Here is a 12,970-nt window from a genome sequence, read left to right on the forward strand (position 1 = left end):
TATATAAGGGAGTGTCCATAATTGCCCTGAGAGGGACCTCTTAAGCTTTCAGGTCCCCATCCGATGTTAAATGATTTGTACGAGTCATTGTTCCACCACTTGTACCACTGGATAGTTTAATTTCACGAGTCGTACCACTGGTTTTTAGCACAGGATACCCAAAGTATGCAACCATCTCAACACAGGGTACCCAAAGTATGCCAAACGCCACAACACCATTGGAACAAGTGGATACAAGTGGTGATTCTGCTTCACGACTCGTACACCACTGGTATTTTGTCGGTGCATCGGACATGTTACACCCCATCGCACTTAACAATTAGCCCCCAAAATTTCAGAAGCCACTTCCCCCTTAATATTACAATTGCCATTGACCACAGTACAATAAAAACAGTAGTATTCATCCAGTCATTGATTGGCTAAGACGTGTGACGTTTGTTGCTTCCAGTCATTGATTGGTTTAGACATGTGACGTTTTACATTTCCATTCATTGATTGGCTAATACTTGTGACGTTTTATACTTCCAGTCATTGATTTTCTTATACTTGTGACGTTTGATACTTCCAGTTGGTTACCCCAAGATGGCAGAGTCATACAAAGCGGTTCTCAACGGTCACGTCGAAGGCCTTCTGATTGACGCGTTTGTGGCTGGCAGTATGGAGGAAATGCTTGCAGGACAAGACGTGTACGTGAAAAGGGTCATAGATCGCTCACTCAGCTATTGTATTGTCCTGTCCGGTCAGGCTGTCCGGCTTGAGTCCGCCTGTCGAGAGTACATTGCAATGCACAAGGCCGAGATAATCGACCAAATCAAAACTAATGTGAAAGTGCTCGATGTGAGTATGATTGTGATCAAGCAAAATTTTAAGGGAAGTCATCTTTTCTGTTATTATATATCATTAAGCAGTAAAAATTGCGATACACTGAGAAACAAGGTTTTGGAAAACTTTTTTATAGGATAGCAACGCAAAATGGCGGCCATGTTCTTTTCACAGAACACCAAACTGCGGCGTGTCCTTGTGTGGGTGTGTTGGGGAGGGGCGGGGGGGGGAGAGTTGTAGAATCGTTGTAGAATCTAATGTTGCCTGATCCACTTTCTATCTTTAGCTGCAGACTCGGCAGAACTCGTCCGTTTCGGTCCACAGACACCAAGTCGGGGAGGAACCAGTAGTGTCATTCGAGGTTGTATTGTTTATTGTCTGTTCCCTCCTCGGCGGATGTGTAATGCTGGGCTTGGTGTGGCAGATTCGATATACCACCAGACGCAAGCCAGGTGGGTGGATTTCTAATCCCAAACTGCCATACACCTGGAAACCTGAAAATTCTTCTTTTTTCTGGGAGCATATAAATAAATGAAAATAAAATAAATCAAATTGTCCTCGCAGCTGGATACGGAATTTCTGGAGCTCAGAAATAATAACGTGGTTAATTCTTAGGCTTAGAAAGTCAGCCACCATTCGACTCAATAAACGAAACCAAATATTTTTAGGGGCATGTCTAGAGAAAAACTCAGGGTCCAGAGTATTTATTCACGGATAAATTAAGCTCAAATTGGCATCCTAAGATCTGGTAATATGTCACTAGATCTATCTAGACACACTATCCAAATACACACATAAAATTAACCGTCTTAACTACCAGCGAAGGGGTCAACATGAGTCAAACCCATCTCGTCAAATGGGCGGGGTGGGCTGAATCCTCTTTCTCACTCTGACTGTTTTCCGTGAAGAAGTTAATCCAGACATCCCACAACTCAGCGATATCCCGGAACTCAGAGGAATGGTGCGAGAGACACACGACTTCGTGAATCCCGGAGAAAGTACCACCGCTGCCTGGTCGACAAGGCGAAAGAGCTAGCTCGGGCTCGAGAGAAGTCGCAATTCACCGACTTGATTGAGGTGGTACAGACCAGGAAGACCATTGCCACGGTCCCGAAAAAGCAATTCAGCGAGACGTATGCCTAGCACTTCAGCACAGAGGAGGATACAGTGGGCGGATTGAAGAGTGAGGATACCCCCAACCCCCCTTTTTTGGTGTATCCCTAAGTCACCTCGTCTTTGTTTAGTATAAAATAACAAATGAGGTATCAAAATTATGCTCAGGCACTCTTACCAACCCCCTCCCCTCCCCCTTATAAAGTTCAGGATCCGCTCCTGATGCGAGATTTCAAACGCTTTATAGATTATTTATCTGTTAGGTTCACGCATGATTGATGGGAACGCATGTCATATGTGATATAGTGGCTTAAAATAAGAAACATTCCCATGGGAATTTCAAATTGAAGGCCTGAGACTTATGGAATCCTGTGTATGCCTCAAGGCGAATGAGGCAGAGCATGAATAATAACGGTGCTTTTATGACTGGTATTAGACATTAATTATCTTGTCATTTAATTTTAGTTTCGCGTTACTAATTTCACCAAAAACGCAAGTGAGCGAAATCTATTCTTCAAGAAAAATGACGTCTTCTTCTTATCGTCGTTGATGCATGTCTTTTTAAGGAATTTACTTGTACATCACTATTTTACGGGCAGGCGAGTCATAGTAGAATGTAAAATGAGGGACGCACTTTGTTATAGATTTTTACCTTCTTTGCAATAAAAAAGGTGGAGGTACAGTTTGATTTTAATTGAGGTATCCCTCATTTAACCTTATAGAGTTCAAGTAAACCTCATAGAGTAAACCTCAGAGAGTTCAAGACCTTAGCAGTGGAAGAGACCCAGATTTCGAGCAAGGCCCCAACACTAAGCCATACCCCCACGAGGCAATTGGAAATTCCGGGGTCGTGTAGGTGGGGTCTTTCACTGACGACTTCCAGGTAGTTTCCTGTCTTTTTAATACAATGTGTTTTGACTAATTCCAGGGGTCTGGAAATTCCAGAAGATTGGAGGGGGACTTCTAGAACGGCTCTCCATGGAGATATTGATATTTCCTTAAACAGACATTACTTCGTAACACAGACAGACAGATTACTTTATTGGTACCGCATCAATTTTCTACGCCAGCCCCCCCCCCCCCCCCCCCCCCCGAAACCCTCCCACCCACTCCTCAGAGTTTTGGGCTCTATTACGTTATAGACGCCAGACTTAAGACCACCATAATCACTTATGCAACTGTTAATACCAACACCCCTTCTTATACCAGATATAAAACAGAAGGCCGCTTAGTTACTTCAATACACCTATTTCAATTCAGGTTGCACCCGCGAATCAGTGTATCGTAACCCGTAGTGGTTCATGGGCAACGTATAAATGGCTGAATCCTGGTCTCTGAAAGCCATGTGAACGTTTAGAGGCACACAAACAAGAATGCTAAAGCTTTCTAACTCTGAGTTTGTTTTGATTTACGCTCACATTTATTATTTATTTGATACCCATAAAACACTGAGGGTTACGACACATAGATTCGAGTACAGCCTTATTTCAAATAGGTGTCTATAATCAAAACTAACTTTCTACTCACTATAACATTAGACTCCTAGACATCTGGTTGGCCCCTAATATTTTCATAGCAATGAAGCGAGCCTCTACGGGAGACTTTGTTACCATCGTTCTCATGTCCCTCCTCGCCATCGTTTGTATTTTGGCCAACTGCTTCCTGTAATGGCTTGAGGGAGCCAGGACATTGGGAGTCATCAAACTCCAAAGGTTTTCCGTTCAGGGCACAAGTTCGAATGTTTGGAGTTTCGTACGCCTGCTGTGGTTTCTGGCTTTGTGTATCTTGGCGAGGTAAGGACGCATTACTTCCCTTTGCTATACCTTTTTCTTTGAGTACCTTTTCCAGAGATTCCATGAATGAGTCCAATTTTCTTGTCGATTCTTCTTCTGCTGGACAAGTATCCGCTATTGGTTTACGATGGAAATGTCCGCTGAAATCTTGAATATTATTACGAGGATTACTTTCGGCACTTTGTTTTCGTGTGGGAGGTGAAGGATATTGCCGTTGTTCAATCCCATCAGCCTTTGCTGCTAATATTGACGGCCTGTCTTTGGCGTTTATTCCATGTGAATGTTGTTGTGGCATCTTTGTCCTAGGTTTAGGAAGCGGAGAACAAGGAGAACACGAAATGCTTGAAGAACCATTACCTTGGCCCTCCTCCTCTGTCGCCAATCTAGTCTCTTCTAATGAATCCTTGTTTTTATCTAAAGGCTCGGCTGGTCTTGTCTTTGTCCTCTCAGCAGAAGGCGTAACTTTGGCATTCAAGGCGCTTGGACCTAAATCCGCCGCGATGTCCTCTTTATCGGGTACTTGTGGAAGACCAACAGGGTGACTGTAATCATCTTTAGCTCCCATCAAGGGTGAAGTCAAATACTCAGTATTACTATCATTAGAGATACTCCCTCTCGGAGAGTGCATCTCTTGGGTGTAAAAGGTTGACGGCGGTGGGGGCAGATCCTTCGTGTAACTCTCATCTTCAATCGCGTTTTGAGGTAATGCCATAGGTACCAGATAGCCCGACTCCTGTACAGTATCGTCCAAGTTCTTTACAGGATTAGAATTTGCCTGCTGTGCGTCTTTTATCGTATCCGCTTTATCATTTGCATCATCATCATCATTATCATCCGCAATTATTTCTACATATTCTGCGTCGGGGTTTTCTGGTTGTGTTTTATTCAAATCGCCATATCTGATAATCACCTGTTCGAGACCATCTTCACAAGATGTTTCATTTTCACCACACTCTTCCTTGATAGTGGGGATTATCACAAGATACTCGTTAGAACTGTCTTGTGAAATAATTTCTAAGTTCTCGACTAGCCCGCGCGCCTCAGAGTTCACGTAAGTTGCTTCTTCAGTTGGCTCAATACGGAGGTAATCTGGGTCCTCGTAGCACGAATCCATGGTACTTCGTCTTTTTTCCTTGATAGCGTAGTATTTGTGGTCCTGACCATCATCAATCAAAACAGATTGAGAAGAATTGCGCTTACTTTTTCTTTTCAGTTTGGTGTAAAAGTACGCAAAGGAACGACGTTTAAGCCCCATGTACTTCTTACTCGAAGATTGACGAGTAGGTGACGCCCCCGATACCTGAGGCTCTACAGTCTCATTAACATGCCCTATTCTTTCAATATCTCTGTCGTTTACTTGGTTATTCTCGACAGCAAGATTAGTATGCGCAAGTTCCTCGCACTGTGCTTTCTGAGGTGATGTCTGGTTTCTCCTTTTAAGGCGCACGCTCTTTCGTCTTTCCAAGCGAATGGTTATGATTAACATAGCAACCGACGGAAGAAACAAAAGTAGACATCCAGCACCAATTATTATTATTTCCAAGAGAACACCTGAAAAATATCATGCAACAATCAAGAAAACGCAAAAGTGCGATGTGTTCATCTGTTTCTTGTTTTTTTTTATTAATGTAATAATAGTGATCGGTAACGTAAATGGCAAATCCTGGATTGTTTACTGTAAATACTAAGTGAATACAGTCAACCAAAAACTGTGAGAGTCAACTCTTTATTAAGAGAATACAGAAGAATAATGGTTGACTAAATTAATTTGTGGTTTAATTTCTGGTTAAAGAACCTGACTGTTTCGGTATTTTAGTTGATTACTATGTAATAGTAGATATGAATAGGATTTAAAATTATGATATGTCAGCTTATTAGAGACTAATTTTAAAGTGCATCTGAAGGAATAAAACAGATATCCTCCAAAACAGCTCGTTCATCGATATATTTGAATATACCAGTCAGTAAAACAGCTTTGTCGCTGACCGACAACGTTTTGCGGGCGGGCGCGTGGCGCGAAAATCAAACTTGTCAGCTCGAGCGCAGTCTACATCTTCATTCACAAAAATGAGCGCTTCTCCCTGTAAAAAAAAAAAAAAACAAGCTCTGCCGTGTGAGAATTTTTGCCATTCCAAGACGAGCCATTTGCGGAAAAAAAGATATATGGCTGGCGAATTATCGAAAAATTAGGAAGCGAAAACGGGACTGGAGGAGAAGCTTGTCAGCCGTCTGAATGATTTGACAACAGTAGAATCGTGAATCGTAGAATCGTGATATCTGTAGACACGGACAAAAGAAATTATATCCGTTTACTTACATCATACAGTTTATTGTTGTCTTATTGCATGGTTTTATCACGCGAATACAACATATTTTGTTGTTTTTGAGGTGTATTGCTGTTACCCACACCAAAATGGCGCCGTGTTTTTGTCAAACAATACGATGAGATGAAATGGTTAGAAAAAATGAAACTGCTTAAAGGGTCTTCATTTTCATCTAAGAGCAGTCTAAAAAGTGCACATTGAATGCTCTATATTGATATTTGGTCAGAGCACTGAGAGGACAAAGAAGACAAAAAGGTTTTAGCGATTATTACACCAATTCTCTTGAAAGACGGAACAGAATATGATGTTTACATACACAGCAAAAATGTCAAAGCAAATTATATCACTGTTTGTGCAAAAAAAATGTGGGTCCTTTAGCATTACATCCAGTTTTTGGGGGTCATACATTATCTAAATTATATGTAAGCTACATCGATATCTAAAGGACCCATTTTTTAGCGAGATAATTAGCATTTCGTACAACTACTTTAGTAAACTATGATAGCGGCAATGGCACCATTTTGGGTCAAGTAAAGCAAAGTAAATGCTTTCAAAATTGCAAAATCATTTTAATTATCAATAAGGGGCTACTTTAAGTGCAAGCAAGATATACGTTTTATAATTGTATAAGGTTATATTTACATTTTAAGCTAGCTTACAAGAGGAAAAACACTTTATTTCCACGTCAAATTAAGTTGCAAGGTAAAGACGCCGCGAGCTCGCGCAATTCTCCTTATTTGATGATCATTTCGCGCCAACTCGAGCTTTATCCGTGAGGGGACTGGGCAAGTAGGTGTTTTACAGACTCGTATATTCGAAGGGCTGTAAAAAAAACGAAGTTTATGGGAAATCGGTGATTATTGGTAATAAAGATTCTTCTATCATATAAGATACTAGATATGACAGGGGCAAAAAATGGCAAAGTTCAAATTGTAAGGTCGTGATAACTTATATTCGCTTTATTTTTTGCATAGATGTTTCTTGCGTTTTATAAACCAAAATAAGCTTTAGTATTTCTTTTGTCTTAAATTGCCCAATTTGGGCGAAATTGCTACTTTTTTCATGATCTATGGCAACTATGCTCAATCATATCTCAAGAACAGATCATCTACCAAAAAATACTAAAGCTTATTTTTTTTATATTTTGCAAGAAACCTCTAGGCAACATGTAAACAAAATGTAAGCTAACACAGCCTTACAATTTTAATTTTGCCATATTTTGCTCCTGTCACTAGATATCTATGAATGAACCGTTTTAGAGGATATTGCTTTTATTCCTTCAGATGCACTTTAAAGTCTAGAGAAAGAAAAAACGAGAATAGACCAGACGTCATCAAGCTGCTAGAACAGATGTTCATCGTGTGTCGTCGTATTTTTACACAGGACATTTTGTGTAACACTGTGCTGTGTAACACTGTGTTGTGTTACACTGTGTTGTGTTATACTGTGTTGTGTTACACTGTGTTGCGTTACACTGTGTTGTGTTACACTGTGCTGTGTTACACTGTGTTGTGTTACAATATGTTGTGTTATGCTGTGCTGTGTTACACTGTGTTGTGTTACACTGTGCTATGTTACACTGTTTTGTGTTACCCTGCGCTGTGTTCCCCTGTGTTCTGTTACACTGTGTTGTGTTACACTGTGTTGTGTTACACTGTGTTGTGTTACACTGTGTTGTGTTACGCTGTGTTGTGTTACACTGCGTTGTGTTACACTGCGTTGTGTTACACTGTGTTGTGTTACACTGTGCTGTGCTACACTGCGTTATGTTACACTGTGTTTGTTACACTGCGTTGTGTTACACTGCGGTGTGTTACACTGTGTTGCGTTACACTGTGTTGTGTTATACTGTGTTGTGTTACACTGTGGTGTGTTACACTGTGTTGTGTTACACTGTGTTGTGTTACACTGTGTTGTGTTACACTGTATTGTGTTACATTGTGTTGTGTTACACTGTGTTGTGTTACACTGTGTTGTGTTACACTGTGTTGTGTTACACTGTGTTGTGTTACACTGTGTTGTGTTACACTGTGTTGTGTTACACTGTGCTGTGCTACACTGCGTTATGTTACACTGAGTTTGTTACACTGCGTTGTGTTACACTGTGTTGTGTGACACTGTGTTGCGTTACACTGTGTTGTGTTATACTGTGTTGTGTTACACTATGCTGTGTTACACTTTGTTGTGTTACACTGTGTTGTGTTACACTGTGTTGTGTTACCCTGTATTGTGTTACACTGTGTTGTGTTACACTGTGTTGTGTTACACTGTATTGTGTTATATTGTGTTGTGTTACACTGTGTTGTGTTACACTGTATTGTGTTACAATGTGTTGTGTTACACTTTGTTGTGTTACACTTTGTTGTGTTACACTGTGTTGTGTTACCCTGTATTGTGTTACACTGTGTTGTGTTACACTTTGTTGTGTTACACTGTGTTGTGTTACACTGTGTTGTGTTACACTGTGTTGTGTTGCACTGTGTTTGTTAAACTGTGTTGTGTTACAACACTGTGTTGTGTTACACTGTGTTGTGTTACACTGTGTTGTGTTACACTGTGCTGTGTTACGTGCTGTGTTCCCCTGTATTGTGTTACACTGTGTAGTGTTGCACTGTGTTGTGTTACACTATGCTGTGTTACACTGTGTTGTGTTGCACTGTGTTGTGTTACACTATGCTGTGTTACACTGCGTTGTGTTACACTATGTTGTGTAACACTGTGTTGTGTTACACTGTGTTGTGTTACACTGTGTTGTGTTACACTGTGTTGTGTTACACTGTGTTGTGTAACACTGTGTTGTGTTACACTGTGTTGTGTTACACTGTGTTGTGTTGCACTGTATTGTGTTACATTGTGTTGTGTTACACTGTGTTGTGTTACACTGTGGTGTGTTGCACTGTGTTGTGTTGCACTGTGTTGTGTTACCCTGTATTGTGTTATATTGTGTTGTGTTACAACACTGTGCTGTGTTACACTGTGTTGTGTTACACTGTGCTGTGTTACACTGTGTTGTGTTACCCTGTAGTGTGTTACACTGTATTGTGTTACACTGTGCTGTGTTACGTGCTGTGTTCCCCTGTATTGTGTTACACTGTGTAGTGTTGCACTGTGTTGTGTTACACTATGCTGTGTTACACTGTGTTGTGTTACACTGTGTTGTGTTACACTGTGCTGTGTTACACTGTGTTGTGTTACACTGTGTTGTGTTACACTGTGTTGTGTTACACTGTGTAGTGTTGCACTGTGTTGTGTTACACTGTGTTGTGTTACACTGTGTTGTGTTACACTGTGTTGTGTTACACTGTGCTGTGTTACACTGTGTTGTGTTACACTGTGTTGTGTTACACTGTGTTGTGTTATACTGTGTTATGTTACACTGTGTTGTGTTGCACTGCGGTGTGTTACACTGTGTTGAAAAAAGACTTACCTATATGGGTGGGGGTACAAAGGACCCCTGCATCTCTTTGATGCGAGCAATCGTCGTCCGACACATTTTGAAACTTGCAGTACTCTAGTGAACTTTCGTTGCCGTGACAAATGACGTCACGGAACAGCACTCGTCCATCACCTATTCCGAATGCCGCTCCACCAATCGCTGCTTCCGCATTTGCATATCCCAGAGAACGACAAACGACCACAGCGTCAGCCCAGTCCCAGTGATCATCGCAGATTGTTCCCCAGTCCCCCCGCAGTGTTTGCTTGATTTCGACACGACCAGCGAATGCAAGACTTGAACCACGGAGACGGATGAAAAAATCTGAAATGTGAAGGTCTTTAGGAGTATAAGCAAATGGATTGTGAATGGTACAGGTAACATCCAATCTATCTTTTTTATTATTATTATTTTTAAGCGAGGCAGGGGGAGCTTGTTTAAGTATTCTAAAACCCCTACCTTTCTCGACTGTAGCCTCCCCTGCGCAGCAAACACAGACGAGTAAAGCGATACAAGCATTCATCACTTTGTCTATGAAATGAACGTAAACGTTCGTTTATGGTAATGTACATGATCTGGGCCGTGGCAGGGGTGGGGCACTGGGGGCCCATGCTCCCCAATAATTAAAAAATATATAAGTAAACGATCAATAGGGGTGTTACCGTGCCTTTTCTTTTTCACAGAAATTTGCCAATCAGACCCAGCGCGCATTAGAATGACGTTATTATTTATCATTCTCCGTTAAGAACAGCAAGGAAATACAAAATGCAAAACTAATAATATTTCAACACTTTGTTTTTTTACCTTTTTTCCTGCACAAGGATTTACACGTTTTGTTGTTCAATAAAGGCAAAGATTCACCTAAGCTAAAAAGCATTGTCTTTATAGCGAATTCTCATACAATAACACCAAGATCAAGAGCGCAATGGAAATTTCAAGAATTATAGCACTAAATTGGACATTAGTTAGTAGGTTTGTGTTGGTTCGTTTACATTCGCAAACTTCCACCACTGTAACAAACGAAAACACGCATTTGATCAAATATTTTGGACATATTTAAGGAAGTGTGCAAAACATGTTGACGTTTAGAAAAGGAAGTGTGCAAAACATGTTGACGTTTAGAAAAGTCGGAGGGTTTTATAAACCAAAGAAATCCATTCTACTAGTCGACTTGAAAATGAGTAGAATTTTCAATGAGACAAAAATTCCTCGGCAGTTACTAACTTTTTTGGTTTTCTATCATTTAGATCTATAGTGTTGGTTATCTAGTAACTTATTTAGTTTTCTATCATTCAGATCTGTAGTGTTGGTTATCTAGCGCAGGGATGGATGCTATCTAGCTCCTCCGATTGTTACCTCTGACTATTTGAAAACTTTATTTACGTAAAGTTTACCATCACTTTCCTTGATGTGCATAGCAATCCTTCGTTCTGTTTTGCTAATTAGCAAAACTGCAAGAAATCAGACTTCCTTCCGAACACTCACAATCGATTTATACATTTATTTACAGATGGATAAAAATTGTATAATAATAATAATGTATTTAACTGATTACAGCAAAAGCTGAATTATTTTCGCCCGATTACACCTTCCAATTACCTCATTGAACTATCTTTACAAACAAATATAGATTATAGAAAGACTTCGAGTGATGAATACCTTAAGCGCTAACATTCCATGAGCTGCCGTCTTAAAACCACAAAACAACCTCCCTTCCAGCTTAAATCAGAGTAGATGCATGGGAATGAGGTTTATGGGAATGAGGCTTGTGAAGGCTTACCTTGCATATGATCATCCGCATTTGTTCGATGACTGAAAGAACGTTGCGCCTTTCTTTAACAGGATACAAGGAAACCGTTTTTCTGCGAGCCCAATGCGAAAGCTGATCCGCAATGCGGACGAACTAGTGACCCTAAATATAACCTGTCACGTGACTTGGCTTATTCATCTAGCGCATGGATGGATGCTATCTAGCTCCTCCGATGGTTACCTCTGACTATTTGAAAACTTTATTTACGTAAAGTTTACCATCACTTTCCTTGATGTGCATAGCAATCCTTCTTTCTGTTTTGCTAATTAGCAAAACTGCAAGAAATCAGACTTCTTTCCGAACACTCACAATCGATTTATACATTTATTTACAGATGGATAAAAATTGTATAATAATAATAATAATAATAATAATAATAATAATAATAATAATAATAATAATAATAATAATAATAATAATAATAATAATAATAATAATAATAATAATAATAATAATAATAATAATAATAATAATAATAATAATAATAATAATAATAATAATAATAATAATAATAATAATAATAATAATAATAATAATAATAATAATGTATTTAACTGATTACAGCAAAAGCTGAATTATTTTCGCCCGATTACACCTTCCAATTACCATATTAAACTATCTTTACAAACAAATATAGATTATAGAAAGACTTCGAGTGATGGATACCTTTTTAACATTCCATGAGCTGCCGTCTTAAAACCACAAAACAACCTCCCTTCCAGCTTAAATCAGAGTAGATGTATGGGAATGAGGTTTATGGGAATGAGGCTTGTGAAGGCTTACCTTGCATATGATCATCCGCATTTGTTCGATGACTGAAAGAACGTTGCGCCTTTCTTTAACAGGATACAAGGAAATCGTTTTTCTGCGAGCCCAATGCGAAAGCTGATCCGCAATGCGGATCAACTAGTGACCCTAAATATAACCTGTCACATGACTTGGCTTATTCATTCAGCTTAGACCACAGACTTACCATCAGACTTTATATTGCGACTGATATGTGACAGCGTCAAACTTACAATAAAACGAGGGGATGACGTAGTGTAGAGCGAGGTGTATAAGCGTGCTTCCAAGGCCTGGAATATCTGGTAGAAAATGAAAAAAAAAATGTACAGTTTAATAATGAAGTTTGTAGTAAATACTCGTGTTTAACTTTCGACTTGAGTGATTTTCAACATTCTGCTCGTGCCGACGACTTGGGAAGCAGTTAATTAAAATCTGTTAAACTGCTTTCTTGTTTCCTCGATCTTTTTGGTTCATAGGGAACCCTTTGTAAGATACAATCACAGAATGCTGTCTTTATTTTATGGAATTTTCGCTTCATCTTGAATTTCACAATTACAACACTCAACATATTGCGAAATCAAAGTAACACAAAGAACGTGAAAGTTAAGTGGCACAAATATTTCGTAATCGAGTCAGATGGATGGGAGAAGACTATATCGGCGAAAAGAAAAAAATCCAACATAATGCAGGTTATTTTTTATATATACGATATTTCGGCAGGCCAATACCTGCTTTCTCCAGGTTAAAATGAAAATGCACAGTCACGAGCTCCATTAAGCATGCGCTCCTCCTGCAGCCCAATAAAAATTGACGGAGGGACTAGAGTTATGTTTGATATAGAATTTCAGACATGATTTTAACAATGTGTTAGTATTGACTGTATTGACTT

General features: G+C 39.7%; 2 protein-coding genes across 5 annotated transcripts; one reads left to right on the top strand and one right to left on the bottom strand.

Moving 5' to 3' along the window:
• Positions 1–550: 550 nt before the first annotated feature.
• On the top strand, positions 551–2,617 carry LOC116619246. Its single transcript, XM_048724445.1, has 3 exons — positions 551–837; positions 1,109–1,274; positions 1,731–2,617. The coding sequence occupies exons 1-3, from the start codon at positions 583–585 to the stop codon at positions 1,856–1,858; spliced, it is 549 nt and encodes a 182-aa protein (XP_048580402.1). The 5' UTR covers positions 551–582; the 3' UTR covers positions 1,859–2,617.
• A 472-nt stretch (positions 2,618–3,089) lies between these two features.
• On the bottom strand, positions 3,090–11,426 carry LOC5514221. Of its 4 annotated transcripts, none has more exons than XM_032383813.2 (5): positions 11,266–11,426; positions 10,290–10,346; positions 9,945–10,016; positions 9,480–9,809; positions 3,090–5,279 (listed from the first exon to the last, which is right to left on the bottom strand). In XM_032383813.2, exons 1-5 carry the CDS (start codon positions 11,270–11,272, stop codon positions 3,478–3,480), a joined length of 2,268 nt encoding a protein of 755 aa, XP_032239704.2. In that variant the 5' UTR covers positions 11,273–11,426; the 3' UTR covers positions 3,090–3,477. The 4 variants fall into 4 exon arrangements, with proteins under 4 accessions (XP_032239704.2, XP_032239702.2, XP_032239703.2 ...); XM_032383811.2 differs by having other exon boundaries at positions 9,480–9,824; XM_032383812.2 differs by lacking the exon at positions 10,290–10,346 and having other exon boundaries at positions 11,266–11,425.
• Between the last annotated feature and the right edge of the window lie 1,544 nt (positions 11,427–12,970).

The sequence above is a fragment of the Nematostella vectensis genome, chromosome 3 (assembly GCF_932526225.1).
Source record: "Nematostella vectensis chromosome 3, jaNemVect1.1, whole genome shotgun sequence".
NCBI classification, from domain to species: Eukaryota; Metazoa; Cnidaria; class Anthozoa; order Actiniaria; family Edwardsiidae; genus Nematostella; species Nematostella vectensis.

What these genes read in the sequence shown, in the direction of transcription:
- LOC116619246 (XM_048724445.1), top strand. Translation starts at nt 583, where the DNA reads ATGGCAGAGTCATACAAAGCGGTTCTCAACGGTCACGTCGAAGGCCTT. An exon ending in CTAATGTGAAAGTGCTCGAT is followed by an intron (nt 838 to 1,108) that starts GTGAGTATGATT and finishes TTCTATCTTTAG; the next exon opens with CTGCAGACTCGGCAGAACTC. An exon ending in TACCACCAGACGCAAGCCAG is followed by an intron (nt 1,275 to 1,730) that starts GTGGGTGGATTT and finishes TTTTCCGTGAAG; the next exon opens with AAGTTAATCCAGACATCCCA.
- LOC5514221 (XM_032383811.2), bottom strand. An exon ending in ATCCTTGTGCAGGAAAAAAG is followed by an intron (nt 10,017 to 10,289) that starts GTAAAAAAACAA and finishes TTCATTTCATAG; the next exon opens with ACAAAGTGATGAATGCTTGT. An exon ending in GGAGGCTACAGTCGAGAAAG is followed by an intron (nt 9,825 to 9,944) that starts GTAGGGGTTTTA and finishes ATACTCCTAAAG; the next exon opens with ACCTTCACATTTCAGATTTT.